The following is a 22,201-nucleotide window of genomic DNA, read 5'->3' as shown; positions in this document are numbered from 1 at the left end:
TACCCTTATTGTTGTCAGTACTATCGTGACAAACTTAAAATAATCGATAGTGCCGGCCCATAGCATAGGCCAGCAATTGGTAGTATCGATAGTGACATCGATGTTGTGACAGCACTATAGGAAAAGTGACGTGAAGTTGTGTTGTTTTTTTTTTTTGTTTTTCGTTCGTTTTTCGGTGGCGTTTTTTCGTCGCCCATTCGTCATCGTTTTGGACTGTTTGTCCTTGGAAAATTGGCCGTTTGCCTTGGAGTTGTACCTTTCGCCGCGTTTTTCAAGGGAACTTCCGGAATTCACGGATGCGCTGCTGTTGTTGTTGCGCGAGCGAAAACGGTAAAAGTCGGCTATCCCGTTTTTTGTCCGCCTGTTGCATCTCTCCCTCTCTTTCCCGCGGATCTGGAATTGGGGTGGAGCTCGCCCCCTCTCTTTCGCTCGACCATTCAGCTGTTGCGTTTGCATGCAAGTGTGTGTGTGTGCGTGTGCGTGAAAGACTTTCGACCAAAGGAATATACGGAATATGAGCAATGTTTTTGGCCCAATAAGCGTGTTTTGCTGGCCATGATAAGTGCCTCCGAAACGAAACTCCACTCCGAAAAGCGTTTATATAATTCGCTTTGCTTTCCACCTTTGTGCGTTTGCCAGCTTTTCTTCTCTTTCTTCCATTCGGCCAACTTGTTTTGCCCGCATGCCTGTGAGTGTGTGTGTGTGTATGAGTTTGTGTGTCGGTGAGTGGTGTGCGTGTGTGCATACATGTTGCTATTAATTTACGCTTTCTGCTCGGCTGCTTCAATTAATTCTTTGGCTTAGTCCCGATGCTCTAACTCGAGTGCTTAATTGCCACACACTTCGTTTTCGCAAGCATTAGCCGCTCGAAAAAGCTTCAAAAACCCAGTACTCAATCCCCGCCCACCCACTTTCCCTCCCACTCTGCGGTTGTATTTAAATTTCGGTCGTACAATTGTGAAAATCGCGGTTTCACAAAAATTGTGAAAGTTTCGTTTTTCCAATGTTTCGGTTTTTCTACTTACTCTCATGCCTAACATGTATACAGCAGTGGTAAAAAAAATGATAAACTTTTATAAAATGGAAACAATAACATATCCAAGGCAATGAATGAATAATAGGCAATTAAGGAAATACTTTATCTGTATTTTATAAAATTTAGTACACTTTCATAATGATTTGGGAAGATCAGTTTAAATTTATTATAAGTGTACAAAATATTTGTAGTACTTCTAAATTAATAAATACTGATATATTTTTAATTGTTTCATGTTATTTTCTTGCATAACTAAATTAATTTATAATAATTTATTTAGTCCTAAAGTTTCGAACACAGCTGTATCTGTTAAGACGGAGATAATAAATGCAGTCAGTTGGTTTTCTTTCAACAATAAGCATAGTGGGATTAGAGTTTTTGTTACGCTCACGTTTGCACTATCACGATGATCAAAAGGTACAAGTCATCATTGCGATTAAATGTTAAATATTATTTATTCCCGTTGGTAACTCCTATTGACACTAAATAAATCTAAGTTGTTATCTTGCTCGAATTTAATTAGTTTTTGATTATATTTGCAAGACTGGCAAACATTTTAAGCCAATAACAGGAGGGATCCATTTAATTAGTTTTACAAACTTCAGTTTTATTAATTCTAGTTCAATGTATTTTAAGCGAATATAACTAAATTAATTCTGTATACTATATATTCACTTCCCCAGCTTAATCTTCATGTTGAGTATCACCTAAAGATGCTGTGATGGCGAAGATGGCATCGGGAGATCTTTCGCTGACCAGCACGAGCAGTCAGGAGGGTGAGTTCTGGAGGTCTCAACTCAAAGTACATCCGCTATATCATTATATTTACAATTTCAGAAGAGAGCTCGGAGTATGTGGGCTATGACAACACCCTCCGTCCGCCGTCCAACTCCAGTGGCAGCACCACGGCTGCCAACATGGCCAACAACAACGGGCCCTCGAAGGGCGTCAATAGCGGAGTGGGCGTGTCGGGCGTTTCCGGCGGAAACGGCACAAAGTACGATCTGCTGCAGGCGCAGTACAAGTCCGCCCTCGTGGAGCTGAACACACTGCGCCACCAGCATGCGAGCACAAAGCGGCGCTGCGATGAACTGGCCACCGAGCTGAGTCTCTACCAGGAGCACTACGTGGCCGATCGCAACAAGTTCACGGACATAGTGGAGGAGAGCGCCCGGCTCAAGCGGCTGCTGCTGGAGACCCAAAGCCAGCAGAGCCAGCAGGCCCAGAATGGGAACAGCCAGGTGCCGCCCGGCGGCAGTGGGAATCCGTATTACTTTGGCAAGTCGCAGGGCTGCGACGGCAGCTGCAGCGAGAAGCTGGCCGAGCTTAAGAAGGAGCGCAACATGGCCGCCGTGGAGCGGGAGAAGTACAAGAAGTTGTACATCGAGCTGGAGAAGGATCGCAATTACTACCGCGAGCAGGGCGACGAGAACCAGACGCTTAAGGTGCTGCTCTCCAAGGAGACCAAGAATGTGGTCTCCCTCACCGAGGAGCTCAATCAGCTGCTCTCCGAGAAGGACAATGTGCTGCAGGAGCACCAGAAGATGTCCGACGATCTGGTGCTGGCCAACAAGGAGATCGAGCGACTGAAAAAGGATGAGCAGCTGTCCAGGGGCGAGATAAAGGCTCTGCAGTTGGCCAACGCCGAGCTGAAGAAGCGCGACCTTCTAAAGTCTCGCGAGAGCTCGTGGTCCAAGGAATTTCCCAGCGGCAAGGAGCTGGAGAACAGCAAGGAGCTGGAGAAGCTACGCAAGAGCCTCGAGAAGGCCCTCTCCGAGGTGGAGCGCTCCAGTCAGGATGCCGAGGAGGCGAAACGCGTACGCGACTGGGCCATTTCGCAGCGCGAAAAGATCGTGCAGGAGCGGGACTCGGTGAAGACGCTGTGCGACAAGATGCGCCACGAGCGGGACAAGGCCATCTCCGACTCGCTGATGGCCATCCGGGACAGCGAGAAGATCAAGAAGCAGAAGGACGAGGCCCAGAAGAAGATCGACCTGCTGAAGGAGCAAATGGAGCAGCAGGAGCGCCACAATTTGGACAGCAATGCCTCCGGATCGCGACGCAGTTTCCGCCTCAGCAGCTACGAGGGTGAGGATCTGTTGGAAGTGGAGCTGTCCGGCTACGAGCACACCTCCGACCTGGGCATCATCCTGGATGACAGCAACAAGCGGAAGCTGGTGTGCGGCGTGACCAGCAGTTCGCCCGCCAGCGGCAAACTCAAGATCAACGATGTGATCTGCAAGGTGAACAACCTGGACTGCCAGTCGCTGTCCAAGCGCATGGTCCTCGACGAGATTCGCGCCTGTGCGCCGCGTTCCCTGCTCCTCGTTTCCCGCACGCGTCACAGCAAGCGGCATGCCTATTCCGTTCAGCTGAAGACCCGCGACCGCGACTGTCCGCACGGCCTGCAGCTGGACATGGGCGTGTTCATTGCCAAGATCGAGCAGAACTCGTTGGCCTTCTACGAACCGGAGCTGGACGTCGGCGACCGAGTGCTGAGCATCAACAACAAGTCGATGGACTCGGTGCAGTCCATCGAGGAGGTGATGCAGCTGCTCAACGATCCGCGCAGCGATGGACTCAACCTGTTCGCCCTCAAGTACGTGCAGGATCAGCTGCCACCGGGCATGACTACCTCGTCGGCGCAAACGGACTCCATTGACTCCATGCAGCATGTGACGAGTGGTGGCGGCGGCGGTGGTGGAGGTGGTGGAAGTGGAGCCAGTAGCGCCACCAAACATCCGTCCCGGTTCGCCGAGTTCTTCTTCCGCAAGCTGAAGTTCAGCAAACCGGGCACTCCGGAGGACAATCTGGAGCAGGAGCACGACGACGCCATCGCGGCCCTGGACTCGGTGCTGAGCGAGAACAGCTCGGAGAAGAGCAAAGAGAACCTGTTCAACCGCAAGAAGCGCACCAAAAAGGAGAAGGAGGCCTCCAAGAGCATGGGCACCTGGCCGCGCACAAACATCTCGCACGACAATCCCACGGGCACCATGCGCGGCAACGAGAAGAAGCACGCCCTCATGTCGCTCTTCACGGCCGGTCCCATCAACGTGGACAAGGACGACGAGCTGGTGGGTGAGGTGGGCGTGCCGGAGAAGCAGCCGCCGGTGCTGATGCAGGAGCAGCTGCCGCCGCCGCTGCCGCCGCAGATGTCCAAGCCGCTGGCCCACATTCGTGGGGCCAATGGGAGTGCCATCAAGGCGCATCCCAACCGCAACTCAAATCCGGTGAGCTCGGGCGTCTCGGCCCTGTTTCCCCCCGCCGCCTCCTCCTCGGTGGGCATGCCCATGGCCGGCTATCCCAGCCATCCGCGGTACTCGCTGTACGGCGGAATCGTCACGCCTCCGGAGGAGATCAGAGACCAGAAGCCCATGCAGCGAGCCGCCCCCCTGATGGGCGCCAATGCCCGGGTGAAGATGCCCTCGCAGGAGCGCTACGGATCCAGGCCGCACAGCAACCATCGCCTGTCGCTGAACATCACGCCCAGCGGCGACTTCTACCAGCCCAAGACCAGTGGTCAGCAGGCCCAGCAGCAGGTGATGAATGCCTCGACCACATCGGCGGGCTTCGGCGCCATGGGATCGGGTTCAATGGTGGGTGGGGTGACGGGTCCGGCAGCCGGCGAGTTTCCAGTGCGCAAACAGCAGGTCTACGATGTCTTCCACCCGCCACCGCTGCCCAAGAACAGCTCCGGATCCGGATCCGTATCCAATCCCAATGCCGTGTTCATGCCGTTAAATCCGCCGCGGGGCAGTCACCCGCTGCCCTTGGGTGGTGGTGGTGGTGGTGGCCAACCGCCGGACGTGGTGTCGCTGAAGTCGCAGAACTCCATCGAGTCCATACTGTCGGCCAAGAGTCCGGCCATCAGCGAGTACGGCGTGTACGCCAAGCGCCATGTGCCGCAGGCGGTGCGGCATGTGCCCAAGTACCCAAGCGATAGTGAGAGCATTGGCTCTGGCATTCACGGCGGATACGGCGGCTTCCTGCCGTCCAACCACCATCCGGGCAACCGGCACACGCAGCTCTTCCCCACCTTTGGGCCCGGGGTGAGGAACAACAACCGGAGATCCAGTCCACTGACCCTGCCCTCGCCACCGCCACTGCAGCAGCAGCTGCAACAACTGCAACCGGCGGCAGTGGTGCCGCACGACAGCGTTGGCATACCCACCGACCTGGACTACCATCCGCACCATCCGCATCCGCATGCGCACCATCATGGGCAGACCAATCCGCTGCCCCACCCGCATGCTCCACATCCGCATGCTCCCTACCTGGACTACGGTCACGGGCCGTATCCCTACATGGCGGTGGCCGGCGGAGGCGCCGCGGGCGTGGGCGGCGTCATCTACGAGGGCGGAACCTTTCCGCGCAAGAAGGACAACCAGCGGCTGCGCATCCCCTCCAATCCCAGTGTGGCCAGCAAGAGCAGCAGCATGGTGAAGAACAGCTCGGGCAGCATCGACCATCATTATGTGACGAGTGCGGCGCCGGCTTCCGGAGGATCCATGTCGGCCTCGTCCTCCGATCGCGCACCCATTTCCCTGATGAGCTCCAGCATCCACAACAGCTATGGTGCCAATATGGCGGGTGGAAATGGCACTGGATCGGCAGTGGGAGTGGGAGTGGGAGGAGGAGGCGGCGGAGGCGGAAATGGAGGAGGAGGTAGTGGACGCGGTTCGCCCATGCCGCAGGTCCATGTGGAAGTGCTCAGCCACGGCGGCGGCGGCAGTGGCAAACGCAACTCCAATGTGCCCGCGGATTTTCTCTGCCCCGGAGACCTTAGAAGAGTCACCATCGATAAGCGCGACAAGTCGCTCGGTATCACCATACAGTGCAACAACAACGGCGGCGGCATCTTTGTGGCCACCGTCGCGGACAAAAGCATAGCGATGCGTGCCGGTCTCCAGGTGGGCGATCAACTCTTGGAAGTATGTGGCATCAATATGCGTGCGGCCACGCAGGAGATTGCGGCCAATGTGCTGCGCCATTGCGGCGACTCCTTCACCATGCTGGTGCAGTATAATCCGGAGAGTAAGTGAACCCGTTTCTAAACTATACACAAAAGATCTTACCCAATCCCCGTTGCAGAGTTCCCTTCAATGGAGTACGATGGAGCGCACAATCTGGAACCAGAATCTCCCGTCAACCATTCGGGCTCGCCAACGCCGCGCAACTCACCGCGTCCCCCGGCTCGCAACTCGCTCTTCCCGCTGCCGCTGCAGCCGCAGGCGCCCTCAACGCGCTCCGGATCGAGGGCCCCACTGTCGCACCAGTCGATCAAGGACCAGAGCTTCACCGACAGCCTGGAGAACCAGTCGGACATCAGCAGCAGCCAGGACATGCCCTCGTCGGCGGCCACCACCACCACGACGACCGCCTCGGCCACGTCGACGGTCTACGACGAGGAGCCCAAGCCCGCCCTGCCGCCGCCGCCCGCATCCGTTCCGGCCGAGAGTACGTAGTCACAGCACTCCACCCACCACTAACCACACACTCCCGGGGTAGTAGCTTGCTCCCACATTTCTTCCCCTCCAAGGAGAGAAGCTAGTCATGCAGCAGGAAGCGTTTCCGGCTGTATAAGGTACTTATCGTCAGGGCTGTTACAGAAAACACCAAGACTTAGAGCGAAAATAGGGTTTTAAAATGTACTGGATATAATTGGGTGCATAATTTTAAATTTTAAAGTGAAAGCGTTTTTCTCACACCTTGTCACTTAAAAACTACTGCACCGATAATTTTAAAATTTTTAACATGATTTCTGTACATAAGTTACCTCCTTTCGCCGTAGTGTTTGAACCAAACACCCATTTTTCTTTAATGTGTTCATAAAAAGTGATATTTCGAACATTTTTATAATTCAATTCAATTTTTTTCCGAGATGCTTTAGTGTAATTGTTGCTATTGCCATATTTTTGTATATTTCCCCATGAATATTTATCAAATTATTCTTTAAATGTCATACTATAATGTACAATTGGTTTGTAAGACAAAAAAAAAACGTTTTACTGTTTCTATCGCCAAAATTGGAAATTTTTTCAAAAGATAACTCTGCTTTCCCCTAAAGCTTATAAATTTAGCTGAAAATTGCAAAGTTGCAAATTTAACTATGCTAAAGGTCTTTTTTATTAAAATTATATTTTTTTGGTCAAAAAAGGTGTTTTAAAATTTAATAGGAAGTTTGAAAACAGGTCGGTGTTGTGTTATTTAGTTCCTTTTTGTTGATATCAGATATAAAAAAACCGATGGAGAATACTCCAAAGCTTAGTCCCTACTAACAAGGCCCTCCTATTAACGTAATTTCCATTTTATATGAGCTAACATTTTTACTCCAGCTCTGAGGTATGTGACCTTGCACATGGACAAGTCGAAGAACCTGGGCATTAAGCTCTTCGGGGGCAACAAAGTGGGCATCTACGTGCACGACGTGGCGCCCGGATCGCCCTCGGATCATGCAGGGATACGCAAGGGCGATCAGATACTGGAGTACAATGGAGTGGACCTGAGCGGCGTCACCGCCGAACAGGCGGCCAATGAGATCTCCAAGCTGACGGACACGGTCACCATGCTGGTGCAGAATAAACTGCACAGTGAGTAGCTAAAATATTTTGTTTTTTTTTTTGTTATTTATAATGAAACTATCTCCCGTTCATGCAGCTCTAAAACAAATCAAGGATGAGCCTGGCGACTCCTTTTACATTCGCGTGGGGTTTGATCGCATCGGTGAGTTGAACGAGGACGACTTGCGTTTTGTAAAGGACGAGGTGCTCTACGTGGACAACACGGTTTTCAATGGCACCTTTGGCCTGTGGCGAGCCTGGAAGCTGGATGCCATGGGCCACCGAAAGGAATGCGGCATCATACCCAGTCAAATGAAGTACGTACAATCATTGAATACTGATTTATTGGTTAACCATTTATTGATAGCCATCATTATTTAGAGCAAATACGACATTTAAAATTAAAAATTAAGAGAAAATCTGGATTCGATATACGAAATGTAACGCAATTGTCTTTACTTTACGTAACTTATAAGCTATGAGTTTAGTATTTTACAAACAAATTACTTGAAAACGTATTTAAAAAGTCATATATAATATTTTAAAAATGCCAACAAGTCAAAATCATGCAAGAGGGGTACATCATGTGCAAAGATCCGAATTTTATGGATTTTTTTTCTTTTTTAATTTTTGTTACTTGTTTGAAAAAGTTGCAGCCACTCTTTATTTTATAACTACTTATATATTAATAATTTTTCGCTTGGGATATTTCAACTCGTTTGTGTTTGTATATGGTAATGCATATATTGAAGTTCTTGAACAATGAGACTATTGTTTTTTATCCCCACAGGGTCGAAGAGGAACTGCGTTCGGGGGAAGTGGTGGACTGTGATACTGGAACCGCCAGACGCGGCAGCACTTCGGCCAGGAGATCGTTTTTTCGTCGCAAGAAGAACCAGCGCAGCTCGTCCCGCGACTCCACGGAGATTGCCAGCTTCAGCAATACGCAGCTCAGCTTCTTTCCAGACTTAGGCCTGCTGAACGATGATGGCGGCGCCCTTAGCTACCAGCGTGTGGAGCTGTTAGATTGTAAGTGACCATTGCTTGTTTACTTGAAAACAAATAAGCTAAAGCCCTCCTCGTTCCGTTGCAGCGCCCATTCGTCGGCCCGTACTGATCATTGGCCCGCTGTCCGAGTGCCTTATGGACCGCCTGACCATCGACTTCTCCAACCTCTTCAAGCTGTGCGAGGTGACGGCCATGGACTGCTCGCAGGAGGCCATGGAGGAGGGTCTGAAGGAGAACATCTTTGTGGACTACCGACGGCGGGGCAACAAGTTCGAGTGCACCACCGTGGAGGCCATTAGCAATGCCTGCAAGAACGTAAGTAGCTTAGCTACTTTACTAGTAAGAGCGCTTAAATAATAAAGAATCTTTTTGCAGGATCGACGTCACTGCATTTTGGACGTTTCGATCTCGGCCGTGGAACGTCTGCAGCGTTTACAGATCTATCCTATTGTCCTGCTGCTGCGCTTCAAGTCTGCAAAGCAGATCCGCGACATTCGCGACTTTGGCACCGACAAAATCTCGGCCAAGGCGGCCAAGGAGATGTACGAGCGGGCCATGAAGCTGGAGACCGACTACAAGCAATACATATCAGGTGGGTTTTCTTTTTGAACCGAGCTAAAACTTTATTCCTTCATTCAATCGGTTAATGTGGTGGTTACACAGAAATATCTTTCGTTGAGATTTCTGTGTAACCTCGGTTATTTTACCATAATTAATGTACTACTCCCTCTTACAGCCGTCATCCCCGGCGTTAGCATCAAGCACATGTGCACCCAAATCAAGGACGCCGTCGACAAGGAGCAGGACAAGCTGCTTTGGGTGCCCGTGTCGAGTGCCGCCTGAGCCGATCGTATCGACAGGACACCCTCCACTTGGGATCTTCCTAGTGCAGTTTAAGTTATTAGCACACAACGCGACACTCACGCTTAGTATTTTTCTTCAACGCGCATCAATAGTATCGAGTTCGTATTCGTATTCGTTTCGTTCAACGCAGAGTATTCAATGGGCGTCGACTTGCAACGCAATTGTAGTTTTGCATTTAGGGCGCGGTATTTCTACCTGTTTCTCGTCTCGTCTCTGTCACCTAATTTATGTCTGTAGATTTAGTCTCTGCTCGCGCTTCTGTCAAGCTAACGCGTTGATCACCAGAAAAGAGGAATGCTTCCACAAATTTATATATCTTATTTATATATACCGTCTGGAACACTGATTTCCTCCTTAGGCGACATTCTAAGCCGAAAGTCTGTTTGAATGCAATCTATTATTATGTATTTGTAAGTAAAAACACATATATTCTATTTTATTTACCTTAACGATTCGATAAACTCGGTGGCAATAGGGAGTTTGACTGTAAACCCTAAAACTGTTCAACTGTGTATATTAAATAGTTTCAATTAATCCAATTTTCTTTGAGAACTGCTTCTAAATCGAGCCTTACTTACATCATTACTTATTTTGGCAAGTGCCTTTGGCCGATACAGAAAATAAAAACACGGCTTTTTAAGCAACACTAGAAGTTTTATTTAATTGAGTGATTGACAAAAACAGCTATCACTAGCCTTAAGTGGTAAACGGTTAAACTGAAATGAAGTGCCTGAAATGCCTTTAAATTGCTTATCCTAAACGTAATAAATACAATTTATAAATCTAATTTATCAGCATACCCTTTTGTGTGCACTAAAAAGTAAACAGTTATATATCAACGTATTAAATACAATAAAATCTATTTTATACATACGTAAGCATTCTAAATATACAGACTATGGTCGCATACATTTTTGCAATAAATATTTTTTTCAAAAACGCCTTCGCATTAATCTTGGAATTTATGAAAAGATTTGGCTTTAATGTTATGGCCACTTTTATGGTTACACTTATAGCTAAGATCTGAATAAATAAATAAATATATAACTAGTGAATACCATCGTACGCAGCTCAATGGCCGCGATCCGTTCGCAAGTATTTCAAGGTACATTCGCTCTGCAAGTTGTCGCCTAAATCGGGCATTATGTTGGCCTATATTTACATTAACATAATGCCGCATCTTAAAGTAAGCCTTAAATAAAAGTATAAACTAGAGTTAGAAGATAGGATGCTTAGCATATTACTCGCGAAATCTATGGCTACTGTACAATTGATCGTATTAGGAATAGAGATAGAGATAGAGATTACCCCTCCAAGAAGTCGAACTCGTCGCGTGGGCGGTACCACTCGTCCGTGGCATGTTCGTAGATGGCCCGCTGGACCTCCGCCTCCGCCGCCTCGATGGGATCAGACTTGGGGCCATCGAAGCGGCTGTCGGAGCGCGGACTGCGCGAGGTGGCCCGGAACTCCATCGGGATGTTGTAGCACTTGCAGATGCAGCTGGACGGGAAGCGGAACCAGTCGGAGAAGATGCCGCGGCACTCGTTGTGCGGATCGTAGGCCAGCAGCCGGTGCAGGCGGTACTGCTGCTCGCAGCGGCATCCATCGCGGCAGAACATCTGCTTGAACTCGTGCGTGCACTTCTCCCAGTGGACGTACTGCTCGAATGGATACAAATTGAGCAGGGCCAACACCTCGCCACGGGTGTTGTTCGCCCAAAAGGGGGCCACCACTTCATCCTTGACGGGACAAGCATTTCTGCAGGAGGAAACATTGGTGAATTTTTATTAAATAAAATCATAAGAATATACATATCTAACACCCATAACTCAACTAACCATTTTCACATTTAACTTGCCCACAGATCAACAATCGGAGCTTAGGTGGCGCCATCTGCCGAACTACAGGGTCAACACTCTCAGTAATGTCAAAGGTCAAACTAATTTCATTAACCATTTATTAAATATAGCTTAGATTTGAAAAATTGTTGGTGTGTCGATAGATATGAACCCAAAACACATTATCCCCAAAAAATGGACTGTACAACATCTTAGACAGACATGGCAGAGTTTCTCGACTTGTGGGCGTGGTTAAATTTCAAAATAATTAGAATCTGCTTGTTGAATCTCTAATCTCTAGCTTTAATAGCGCTGACGACCCTTTCACTTTAAAATTAACTAGTATTATTTGATGACAAATTAATGCAAACTTACACTCCCCGCAGGTTGTTGGCCACAGCCACTGGCTCCTGTTTCATGGCATCCTGGAACAGCTGTCCCTCCCTCAGAAGTCCGGACTTGGTGGCACTTCCGGTGGCTCCCACTGGGGCTCCTCCCGCCACCAAAGCTGAAGCAGGAACTGCAACTGCAACTGGAGCTGGAACTGGAGCACTGGTACTGCTGGTGGTCAGTGGCCTGCGCAGCTTCTCCGGACTGAAGAGCCCACTGGAGGTGCCGGAGAAGAGCGAGGCGAAGCTCACGGGCGTGGTCACGGATGCGGGTGAGTACTTGGTTACATTGCGGCGGATCAGCATTGTGGGTGTAGTTGTGGTTGTGGTTGGAGGCGTCACGCTGCTGGAGTTCTTCGGAGTGGCTGGCGTTGTGGTGCTTGTCTCCAGGGGTTTCCTTCTCCTGCTGGCCGAGGCTGACGAGCTCTTGGGCAGAGAAGAGGGCCTTAAAGTGGTGGGTGCAATGGGTGCTTCTTGGGATGGCTTGGCCTCCATGCTGAGGTTGCGCAATCCCAGCTGTGGCGAGTCAATGATCTGTATATTTTCGCCAGCTGCAGGCGAAGGTGGCTTTGCAGTGGAGGTCGTTGATGGAGGCAAAGAGGGCACCACTTCGTAGACGCTATTCGACTCCGGACTGGGTTGGATCTCCACAATTTCCGCCTCGACTTCAGGTTGTTCGGGCGAAGGTGGATCAGCGGCAGTGGGTGTACTTGTACCACTTGAATTGGTGGCCCTTCCAGGCGTTGGAGTTGTGGTGGTAACCTCACTGGGAGTTTGCTCCGTAGTGCTACTACTTGCCGTGGGTGTAGCTGTCGTTGTCGTCGCCTTCGTCGTACTCGTGGTGCTCGTGGAAACTGGTCGAAAATGTGGCTCCATGAGGACATCATTGCTCTTGAAGCTACCAAAATCATCGCGATCCCGATCCCGTTCGCGATCCCTGGCGTTCATCAGGTACTTGGCACTCCGACGGCCAGCATCCTTGCTGTACCGCTCCGCCGCCTGCTCAATGTCATCCGCGTCCACCTCGTTGTTCTGGATCTCGTCCCGCAGAATGGATATGTGTCGCACATCGCCGTACATGCGCTTCATCAGGCCCTGGTTCTCGTGCACGAACCGCCGGACGGCGTGCCACGGATACGCCGATCCGGGCAGGTGGCAGAAGGCCTGCTGGCCCAAGTCGCAGGGGATCGCAGCCAGCATCTGGGCACGACCACGGCGCGACAGCTTGCCATTGGGACTGCAGGAGTTGGCCGAATCGAAGCCGAATCCGGCGGAGGCCAGTGGCAGAGCCACCGCCAAAATCAGCAGCACACCACAGGTGACCTCGCTCTGAAAGAATCAAATTCAAAGTAAGCATTATTATCTTTCCAAAAATTCTTTTATTTCTCTATTGAGGTATTTTAGGACACTTTTTTAAAAAGAACAAAATAAACAAGATTTCCTAAAGGTGCGTTCTTCAAATACTGTCTTATATACTATTAATTTCTGTACCTAAAAAATATGTAATAATATTTTGTATAACATTAAATGATCTTGCTGAATATTTTAATAACGCAACTGCAATGTACAAAAAAAAACAAATCAAACCTGCATTTTAAATGGAAAATAATTAAGTGTTCAGTTAAAGTAGGAGAGTAAAAAATTGTAGTCTAATCTTATCTATAAGTTTTATTTTGATACTTGTTTATTTATTTTTTATACCCAATTGTTTAAAATACATGTAACAAAAGCTTATTTTCTATGACATCTTTTTTTGAGTGTAGCATTTTTAAATATTTTCTTTTGTCGATCAATGGTATCTATAAAACGATCGAATATAGATGGAATATTTGAAACTTTTTATTTAATCTTTTTCTGTGTTTTCAAAAGAATATTATAGACTTTATACTGTATTTTTTGTTAAGATTTTAAGTTCAAATTTGATTTTCTAATTGCATTTTAATTTATTTGCATTTATGTATTTTAATAAGCGTAACTTTGATTTGACTTCATTCATGTATGAAAATATATTCTGCGTTTTAATTTTCGGTGAATTCATAATTGATTTCTTGTGTGTGAATATGATTTTCCGGCATTTCATGCTGTTGGAAAGGCTTTTCTTTACAGCTGAATTGATTGGGCAAATGACCCCACCAACTAATGGAAATACTAAGCAGATCCAGCTGAGCAGAGGAAATCTTAATTGAAACGACAGTCGCTGGCTGATAAGCAAATGGCGTGACCACAAAACTCCATTTTTTGTGGCAGCCAAGTGGAGTCAAGTGGGCTCAATGCACCTGGGAGTACTGAAAAGGCCGGGCTGCTCTCACTCGGCCAAAACGAATGGCCAGAGACTTCGCTGCAGCCGGTAGAAAACCAAATTTTACTTTCACGCAAAGCCAACTGGACAATCACAAGTCATAAAGATGATCGATGTGCATTTGCATGCCACCTCCAGACTGCAACGCCAGAGAGAATGGCCGCGATTGCAGGCATCATTACACTCAGACAATGGTAATTGTGATTTGTACCTTGAAAAAACTTAATTTAAATATAACGAGTGAAACCCTTCTAACTCAAAATCTATAGAAGTTGCAATCACGAGAGTTTCGTTTTGTGTACTTAATAGTTAATTTGGATTTTATAAACTTATTTTAATTCAATATTTTCATGCAATCGGTGTTTAGCCTTCAAACTAAAATGTCAATTATTTAAATAGTTAAGAATCATATTTTAGATTTTTTCCCAATTATACTACCTAATTAATTGAAATGAATGCACCTCAGTGAATATAAACAAATTATTTGGGTCAAGTAAATAATAGCCCAGTTTTTGGTAAATAACAAAAAGGACTAAAAATATAATTTTTTGATTATATAATAAGAAATTAGTTCAAAAGTTGCTTGTGATTTCAACTATTACTACCTCAAAAACTTCAGTTAATTATTCTGAGACCTATAAATAGAGTATTTTATCTTGGTTTTGCAAAACACTTTTGTTAAATTAAATGCTACAGAAGTCATAATCACTTTCATGTTTATTCGTTTTTAACACAACGTAACCTTTTTAAGCAAAGTGTGTATATATATAGTTTAAAGTGTATTTTTGTGGTTTGTATTCTTATACATATAGAATTTAAACTCGGTTTTGGAAAAACTTTTTTTAATTGAATGCTAGAGAAGTTGAAGTTGATTGAATTTTATACAAAAATTATAATAAATAAAAATAAAAAAATATTTGGTTCTTAGTCAAATTACTATTAATTCTTAAAAGTAAGATACAGCTCACCAAAAATAGAAAAAAATTTGTTTCAGCCCAACAAATAAAAAGTCACCAACTATTTGTAGCATTTTCAAATAGAGGCCATTCAAAAATATATATTGGTAAAAAAAATACAACAGATTAGAAAATTATTGAAATGTTGTGCTATTTAAATCTTTGAATATAGCTTGCTTTTTCTCCCAGTGCATGGATACCAGCACGCCAGACTAGCCGCCGACGGAGCCACACCACCCTGGCCGCCCCGCACCACCACCCGAGTGGCTCACCGGCAACCGGCAACTTACTGGCGGCGGACACAACTTGTAACTGGCCACCGACCAACGACCACTGGCAGCCGGCAAAGTGAAATGCAAAGAGCAATCAAAAGCGAAATGGGTTACCCAAGTAAAAGTAAATTGCGGCGAGCTGGAAAAGCGATGGCATTTCCCGCTACCCTCGCCCCCCTCGCCACTCAGGGGCCCTTTCAACTTTCCTTTTCGGTTGCACAATTGTTGATGGGTAGGCCGGGTCCTAATAGGGTCTCTTTTGGACCCCTTCGATCTTGGCTCTTGGCTCTTTCTTCAAAGAACCGGTTGGCCAAAAACTGATATGCACTCGGTGTATTCGGTGTTCAGTTATCTACCAATCACAATCACAATCACAATCACAATCACATGTGGCGCACACATATCGATCGCGGATGATTCACGTTGAGAAAAGAAAGTGATCGGCTCCCTTGGCGGATGTGTGTCCAAAATGTGAGCTCAACACGATTGGCCATGCGGTTAGGTAATATTGATCATTGATCTGTTGGCCATCTCTCATTTGTGTGGCTTTTAGGAAAATTCCAGACCGATTAGCATAAGCAGGCAAGGTCAACGCCTAAGCTATTTCGTAATATTTTCAAGGAAATTTGTTGTGTTAAGTCTGCCTAGATAACAGTTAAATCTCAATAAAAAATATAATTATAATTTAAAAATAACTTTAACAACACACAAAAATAAACTAAAAGTTAATAAGAGTATCTTGAAAACAAACTGCTCACAGTATTAAAATATAAGTATTAATTCAATATTAAGTTGTAGAGTAGTTTCATTTCTATACCGAAGTACTTATACTTTTATACTTATACTTTCGTGGTGTTAATTTAATACTCATCTTTTTAAGCAACTTAGAGAGTTTCTGGCACATAATCTCGTACATCATGTTCTCAAATCAAATTTAAATATCAATGACAAGGTGGAATTCCTTCTAGCATTAATTCCCATTTCTCCGATTTGGAAACGTACTTCAATCAAGTGCTTCACGGCACCAAGACCATGGCAATTACGAGAAGAAAGTGATCTGAGGTCTGAAATCCGAGGATGAGACCGCAACTTGGGTGCGAAACAAATGGCTCTCTGCGAACTAATTTGTGTTGAAAATCAAATCAGGTCAGACCGCAAGAGAAGACGACGCCTGAAATGGAAAGCAGAATTACTTTCGCTTTGTTCGGCAAAAAAATATATAAGGCGGCTGGCATTAGTGTCGATTGTCATGTGCAGCGAGACAATTAAGCCGAATCTCATTCATTAACATTGTCATATTTCTTGGAAGCGAAGGAGCCACGGGGAAATTGGAGCAAATGCTGCTGTCAGCGTCCCAAGTCGGCGAAACAAATCAATATGTCCAATCAGCCGTGAGAGCTTGCAACTGCTACAGTCAGTGGTGGCAGAATAGCTATTTTTAAGCCAATATTTTCTATTTAATTATTCTATTAACTATTATTTTTCGCAAAACTTAACAATATGCAGTTATATAAAAATGTATAGTAACTTGTAGTTCAATTGGAAGTGAAACAGATTTTAGTTCTAAGATAATTTTATAAACTCCTATTTAAAAAATATTCTGGATTAATTCCAGTGCCAAGCTCTTTTAGATTATGAAAAAACATTTACTGAGTCAATTTTAAAATTAATAAATATAGGTTATTTAGATTAACTAGAAAAATAAGTTAGTGTAGTTTTGAGAGTTTCTTATCATTGGATATTGATAAAGGTGAACAAATTTTATTGAACTGGATTTGAACCTGTTGTTACCTAGCCTTAACTTAACCTAAACAAACGTAGAGTAAAACCCAATGTTAAACCCAATTTGAACTTATTTTTTCTGAGAATTTTCAGTTAGTATTGGTTTGGCTACCTTTAACCGCTTCTTGTAGCCCCAACTCGGCAGCAATAGATGCGGCGGTGCAGTGCCGATGCTGCGGTGCAGTGCAAATGGGCATTAAGTCAACTCGCATCGAGGAAGACATTTGTCAATCGCAGACGATGCCGAGCTGTCGCCAGAGAAACGTATTGCAACACTTTAATGTGTCAGCGACTTTCTACGAAAACCCAGTCGAACGGGGGGGAGGGTGAGGTGGTAGCATGAGGAGACGTTCCAGTCTATGTCTTCATTTCCCAAATACAATGTTGCCGCCGTCCATCTGCAACTCTCTTGGCGAGTGGCGGCTAGAATGAATTATTTATAAATTCAATTGGCTCTGGAAATGAAGTTGATGTTACACTTAACCAAATTTGGCTGTGCCGCTGCTGTTTCTGCTAATTGCGACCAGGCGACCAGCTGGCGAGTGGTGAAATTTTCTTCCACCAAAACAAAAGACTGAGGCGACAAACCTGACGGTGTTGCAGCCCGGCCCCAACAAAAGACTGAAGCAACAAACTTGACTTGCAAGCTCTTCATTTCCCTTCCCAGACCTGCTGAGCAATGCATATTCATGGCGAAATGGTTAATTAATCGCAAAATTTCACTGATCGGATGCCGCCGGAAAAGGCCGCTAACTTCGCCGCCCAAATTTGGCAAACCGATATTTTTTGGGCCGCCGTTTCGCTTTCGGTTTGGTTCGATTTGGCTTTAGTTTTTAGTTTAAGTTTTGGTCTTGGGCTTGTGCTTGAGCTTGGGCTTGGGCCAAATCCAATGAGTCGATCCCAGCCAGCCGCATTGGTCTCGAAGAAAGTGAAACTTTTTATTTTATTCCGCTTCTCTCTCACTTTTTTTTTTTATTTCTTCCTCTGTTTGGGACCGGCAATGCCAACCACAACAGCAAACACAGCGGAAACTTTGAGCATTTTCGTTGTTGGTTATGCTTTTATGATTGCGTAGTCATGCGTTAAAAGAAAACAAAGCCCACTGGCACACACAGAGGGACTGGAGTTGTTAATATGCATAAAACGCTTAGCCCTATCGTTTATCGATTTCAACACATTTTGAAAAATGACGGGAACGTGTGACCATCTTTTAATTGCGATTTCATTTTCATCAATGGCTTGTGGCCCGAGGGGACACCAATATTGGTTGATGGGTTTATTTTGGCTAGAATGCCAATTCCGTTTGAAATTCTAACATAAAGTAATTTATAACTAAAACCAAGAAAGTCTTAAAGTGGTTGTAGTAGTAGTATTTTTACATTTATTGCTAATAATAAAATTTTTCAATCAAACTACTATATCTTCATTCCCAAGCAAGTGTTTAAAGTAATTCTGCTTAATATAAAAATACCCAAGTAGGCAGTTTTGAAAAGTCAGGTCTGTAATATTATCATAAAACTAACAAATCAATTCATTTAAAATTTACGAAAAGAGAAAAGGTATGGTAAACTTATGAGGAACATTATAACAACTGTGATATGCAGTATAATTTACTTTCATTACAATTTAAAAAATGTGTTTTTTTAATAATATATTGATAAAAATAATAAGCTTAAGGATACTTCTTTCAAAACACATTTTAATTATTTACCTTTGTTATAATTAAAAACATTTAATTTTTTATTTAATTAAGCCAAGAGTACTTCTTTTATTTATTATTCAGACTTTACTGTTATCAGCTTCTTTAGTTTTTATATAACACCGATTTTCGTTATTGATAATGTCGCTATTTTTGTTGTCTTCATCGACCTGAAGCACCGTAAGCCAAATTTAAATTTGCTTTGCTATTGCAATTGTTTAATTTTTGTCACTTTGTTATGCAAGGCAGTCCCATTGGGCAAACCCCACTTACCGTTATTAGCTTAGCGATCGGCGATCGCCTATCCATTTGGGTGCGCACCATTGTTTACTTTCACTCGATTGACACTCGCGTCGATGGCAAATGCCAAATGTCGAATGCAAAATAGGTGCAAATAGAAATCTGTCGAAGGATTTGGCAATGTTTTACGCAGATTTCACACTCGCACGCTCACACTCACTCGCAGGGCTATGAAAATTAGTGTTAAAGTCCATATTTCCACACACACTGCAAATCGTATGCAGTTTCCGCGACCTCTGGGGTCCCGCTTCTGTTTTTCCTTGCGCAAAGGGGGGCTTTTCCCACTGCGCCCAAATCGAGGAAATCGAGGAAATCGGGAAGATCGAGGAGAACCAGCAAAAAGCTGAAGCTGAAATCACGTTCACACGCTTCGGACTCACGTTTGCAACTGCGACGCCACCAGCGGCTGATCGAGCTCCAAGTCCCACGGCAAAACGTCCACCTCTCTCTCTCTCTCTCTCTCTTCCTCTACCGCGCCCCCATCTCAAATACACTGGGTGAAATGAAAGCTTTCGAATTAATATTATTTCGTTTTTATTTGCACCTACGTTTGGTTTAAGTTGGAATTTGGAAAATCTTAAACTTTACAAATATTTCTTGCTATTTAAATTTAAAATTGGCTTCTATCGTGACTTATGTTCCAATTAATAAGTTAATGTTATAATGTAATACGAAACACTAATACTTTAGTAGACCTCAATTAATTCAACCCCAAAAACTGCTTATTGTTTTTGTATATCTTTACTGAAATCCCAAAATTGATATTTATTTTAACTCAAATCACATACAATTTAAGCCATTTAAATCAACTAAGTGAACCGATTGTTACAAACAATTAATAGTAGACAAAAAAAAAGGAAACAAAATTAAAAGTACTCTAGTTTTAATTACGCGTAATAGTATAAATATACCTAAATATATATTTAAATAAACTACCTTTAAATTATACATGCACTTGAATAAAGATGAATAAATAAAAACAAATTAAATATATTATTCAACATTTTTAAAGAATTCTCATAAATGTCGAGCCATGTTAATTGAGTTTCTAAAATTTATTAAATTCAATTTGTATATAATTTTCACATTTTAGTGGAACATTTAACTTAACTTAAGTCCCATTGTTTTTTTTCGAGTGCAGAGAGGCAGAGTGGCGAAGTGAGAGAGGTGGTCGATGGATCTCAGCGAAAACGCTTTTTATTTTTACGGTTCGGCTTGCTTTGGTTTTTGCTTTTTGGTTTGCTTTTGCAGGAAAACTTTTTCTTATTTATTATTCGACGACGAACGCTGAAAAACGACACAGCGCAAAAAAAGCAAAAAAAAAAAAAAAAAAAAAAAAAAAACAACATAAAATACAAAACAAAAAGCCAGAAAGCAGAGGAGTACACGTACACTGTGACAAGAAAAAGCGCCACACGCAACGCCGAACCCGAAGATCGAGCCGAAGAGACCCCAGATATCGTAGTGCTCCAATGCTCCAATGCTCCAATGCTTCAATGCTTCAAAGCGCCAAAGCGAAGAGTGCGTCGCGAAGTCTTCTTAGTAGGTCAGTAGTGGACCCCAGCATGTGTTGTTTTTGTTGTTGTTGTTGCTTGGGCTTTGTTTTGATTCATTTGCTGCCGCTGGTGTTGCAAATGTTGTTGTTGTTCTTTTGTTGTTGTTGCTGCCGCAGAGGATTAGACGCAGCGCCGAGAACGAAGCTTGTTTTGGCGCCCACCCCGGGACTTGATTGCGGGAGCGCTGCACTTAGCGAGGGTTGACTGTGCGCTTTTTGTTTAGTTGCCCTTCAGAGTTACATGGTCTCACCATTATCTCAAAGTTAATTGATAAAACTTTATATAGTTAGAAAAAATAAAATTTTGAGTTTTGGCGAAATTAAAGATCTTTTAAGAGTACCTTTCTTATGTTTTTTAATTTTTAAAACTAGGTATTGTATAAATAAAAAATCCAAACTCCATTGACACATATCATATTTATCATATTGAATATTTGCACCGGTTTTTAGAAGTAGTTTCGATAAAAACGCAACTGTACTGGCCTGCCTAAATATTTAAAAACAAATTAGTTCTAGTTTGGTATTTTTTACTATATTATTTTTGGTTACTTCATTTTAATAATATAATAATTTTTTTTTAACTACCAAAATTAAATAAAACTAACTTTAATAAAAAATAAAAGAAAGAGAAATTCGATACTTATCGTTAAGCTAAATCTTAATTAGGGTGAAAGTAAGCTAATGTTATGAAAAGTCTTTATTAAACATACATGTTGTATCTTACATAGTATTGAAAATTCCATTTAAGTATTTACTAAAATGACTTTTTCAATCGAAAATTTAACAAACCATAAAATATTACAATCGCAACAAAAGAACCAAAAAATTTCGATTTTAGAGAAACTTTTGTTTTAATTATATACCAAAATATTTTGTAGTTGTTTTCGACCGACCCTCGCTGCCATCAGCGAACTGTTGAAAGCGGTCTGTTGGCCAGGCTGGCCGCAGTTTAATTATCGTTGTGTGTTTATTATGTCCTCGCCCGCCCCCCGTGACCGCCCATCGCCCACCACCCACCGCCCACCGCTGCCCCATTCCCGCCCCCAAGACACGGCACGAACAATATTGTGTTGCTGCAGTTCCTCATCCTCCGTTTTTTATTGGCCACGAAGATTCCCATTGAGTAAGAATTGCGCCACCAGGTAACAGTGGGTGGTGGGGTGGTGGGGTTGCGGAGCGAGAGTTCGGGAGTTCCACCGGTGGAGCGGGTGGTCGACGATGGACTTTCCGCTCCCATTTCCCGCTCCCTTTCTTGGACACTTAAAACTGGTTTCTTTTGGCGCTTGCCGAATAATGGCGATTGCAAAATTTGTGCACGATTGTATGTGTAACCAGCGTTAAAAATATCAATTTAAGAAGTTTTTCTTCTTTTTTGCTTATAACTTGTTAGCAGAAAAATATATTTATTTATAAAAATGTCTCTATTTAAATAAACACGAACCTTTGTGCTCATTTTGAAATTTAATTCTTACGAAAACGCAATCCAAACATTTCACTGCCAACGATATTTGGGTCAGAGCAAGTGAAAGTAACAAAAAAAAAAAATAAATAATAATTTCGTCTGAAAAGCAGGTTCACACCAGTTGAAAGCTTTAATCGGGAGTCTTGGGATCCCGCGGAAATGGTATGTGTGCCGAAATGAT

At 44.3% G+C, this 22,201-nt stretch overlaps 2 protein-coding genes across 3 annotated transcripts; one reads left to right on the top strand and one right to left on the bottom strand.

Annotated features, from left to right (window-relative positions):
- The first annotated feature begins 84 nt into the window (after positions 1 to 84).
- On the top strand, positions 85 to 10,095 carry LOC128262554 (disks large homolog 5). 2 transcript variants are annotated; one of them, XM_052996879.1, is made up of 10 exons: positions 88 to 330; positions 1,720 to 1,812; positions 1,874 to 6,070; positions 6,128 to 6,493; positions 7,372 to 7,626; positions 7,694 to 7,913; positions 8,387 to 8,625; positions 8,690 to 8,919; positions 8,980 to 9,196; positions 9,341 to 10,095. In XM_052996879.1, the coding sequence occupies exons 2-10, from the start codon at positions 1,758 to 1,760 to the stop codon at positions 9,445 to 9,447; spliced, it is 5,886 nt and encodes a 1,961-aa protein (XP_052852839.1). In that variant the 5' UTR covers positions 88 to 330; positions 1,720 to 1,757; the 3' UTR covers positions 9,448 to 10,095. The 2 variants fall into 2 exon arrangements, 1 of the variants encoding a protein (XP_052852839.1); XR_008268350.1 differs by lacking the exons at positions 7,694 to 7,913; positions 8,387 to 8,625; positions 8,690 to 8,919; positions 8,980 to 9,196; positions 9,341 to 10,095 and having other exon boundaries at positions 85 to 330; positions 6,128 to 6,620; positions 7,372 to 7,509.
- Positions 10,096 to 10,184: 89 nt separating this feature from the next.
- LOC128262559 (protein spaetzle 4) lies at positions 10,185 to 19,396 on the bottom strand. Its single transcript, XM_052996884.1, has 3 exons — positions 18,977 to 19,396; positions 11,682 to 13,024; positions 10,185 to 11,226 (listed from the first exon to the last, which is right to left on the bottom strand). The coding sequence occupies exons 1-3, from the start codon at positions 19,025 to 19,027 to the stop codon at positions 10,773 to 10,775; spliced, it is 1,848 nt and encodes a 615-aa protein (XP_052852844.1). The 5' UTR covers positions 19,028 to 19,396; the 3' UTR covers positions 10,185 to 10,772.
- Between the last annotated feature and the right edge of the window lie 2,805 nt (positions 19,397 to 22,201).

This window comes from Drosophila gunungcola, unplaced genomic scaffold (assembly GCF_025200985.1).
Source record: "Drosophila gunungcola strain Sukarami unplaced genomic scaffold, Dgunungcola_SK_2 000001F, whole genome shotgun sequence".
Taxonomy (NCBI): Eukaryota; Metazoa; Arthropoda; class Insecta; order Diptera; family Drosophilidae; genus Drosophila; species Drosophila gunungcola.
Note: the sequence above shows the minus strand (reverse complement) of the source record. Positions and strands in the feature narration are given on the sequence as shown.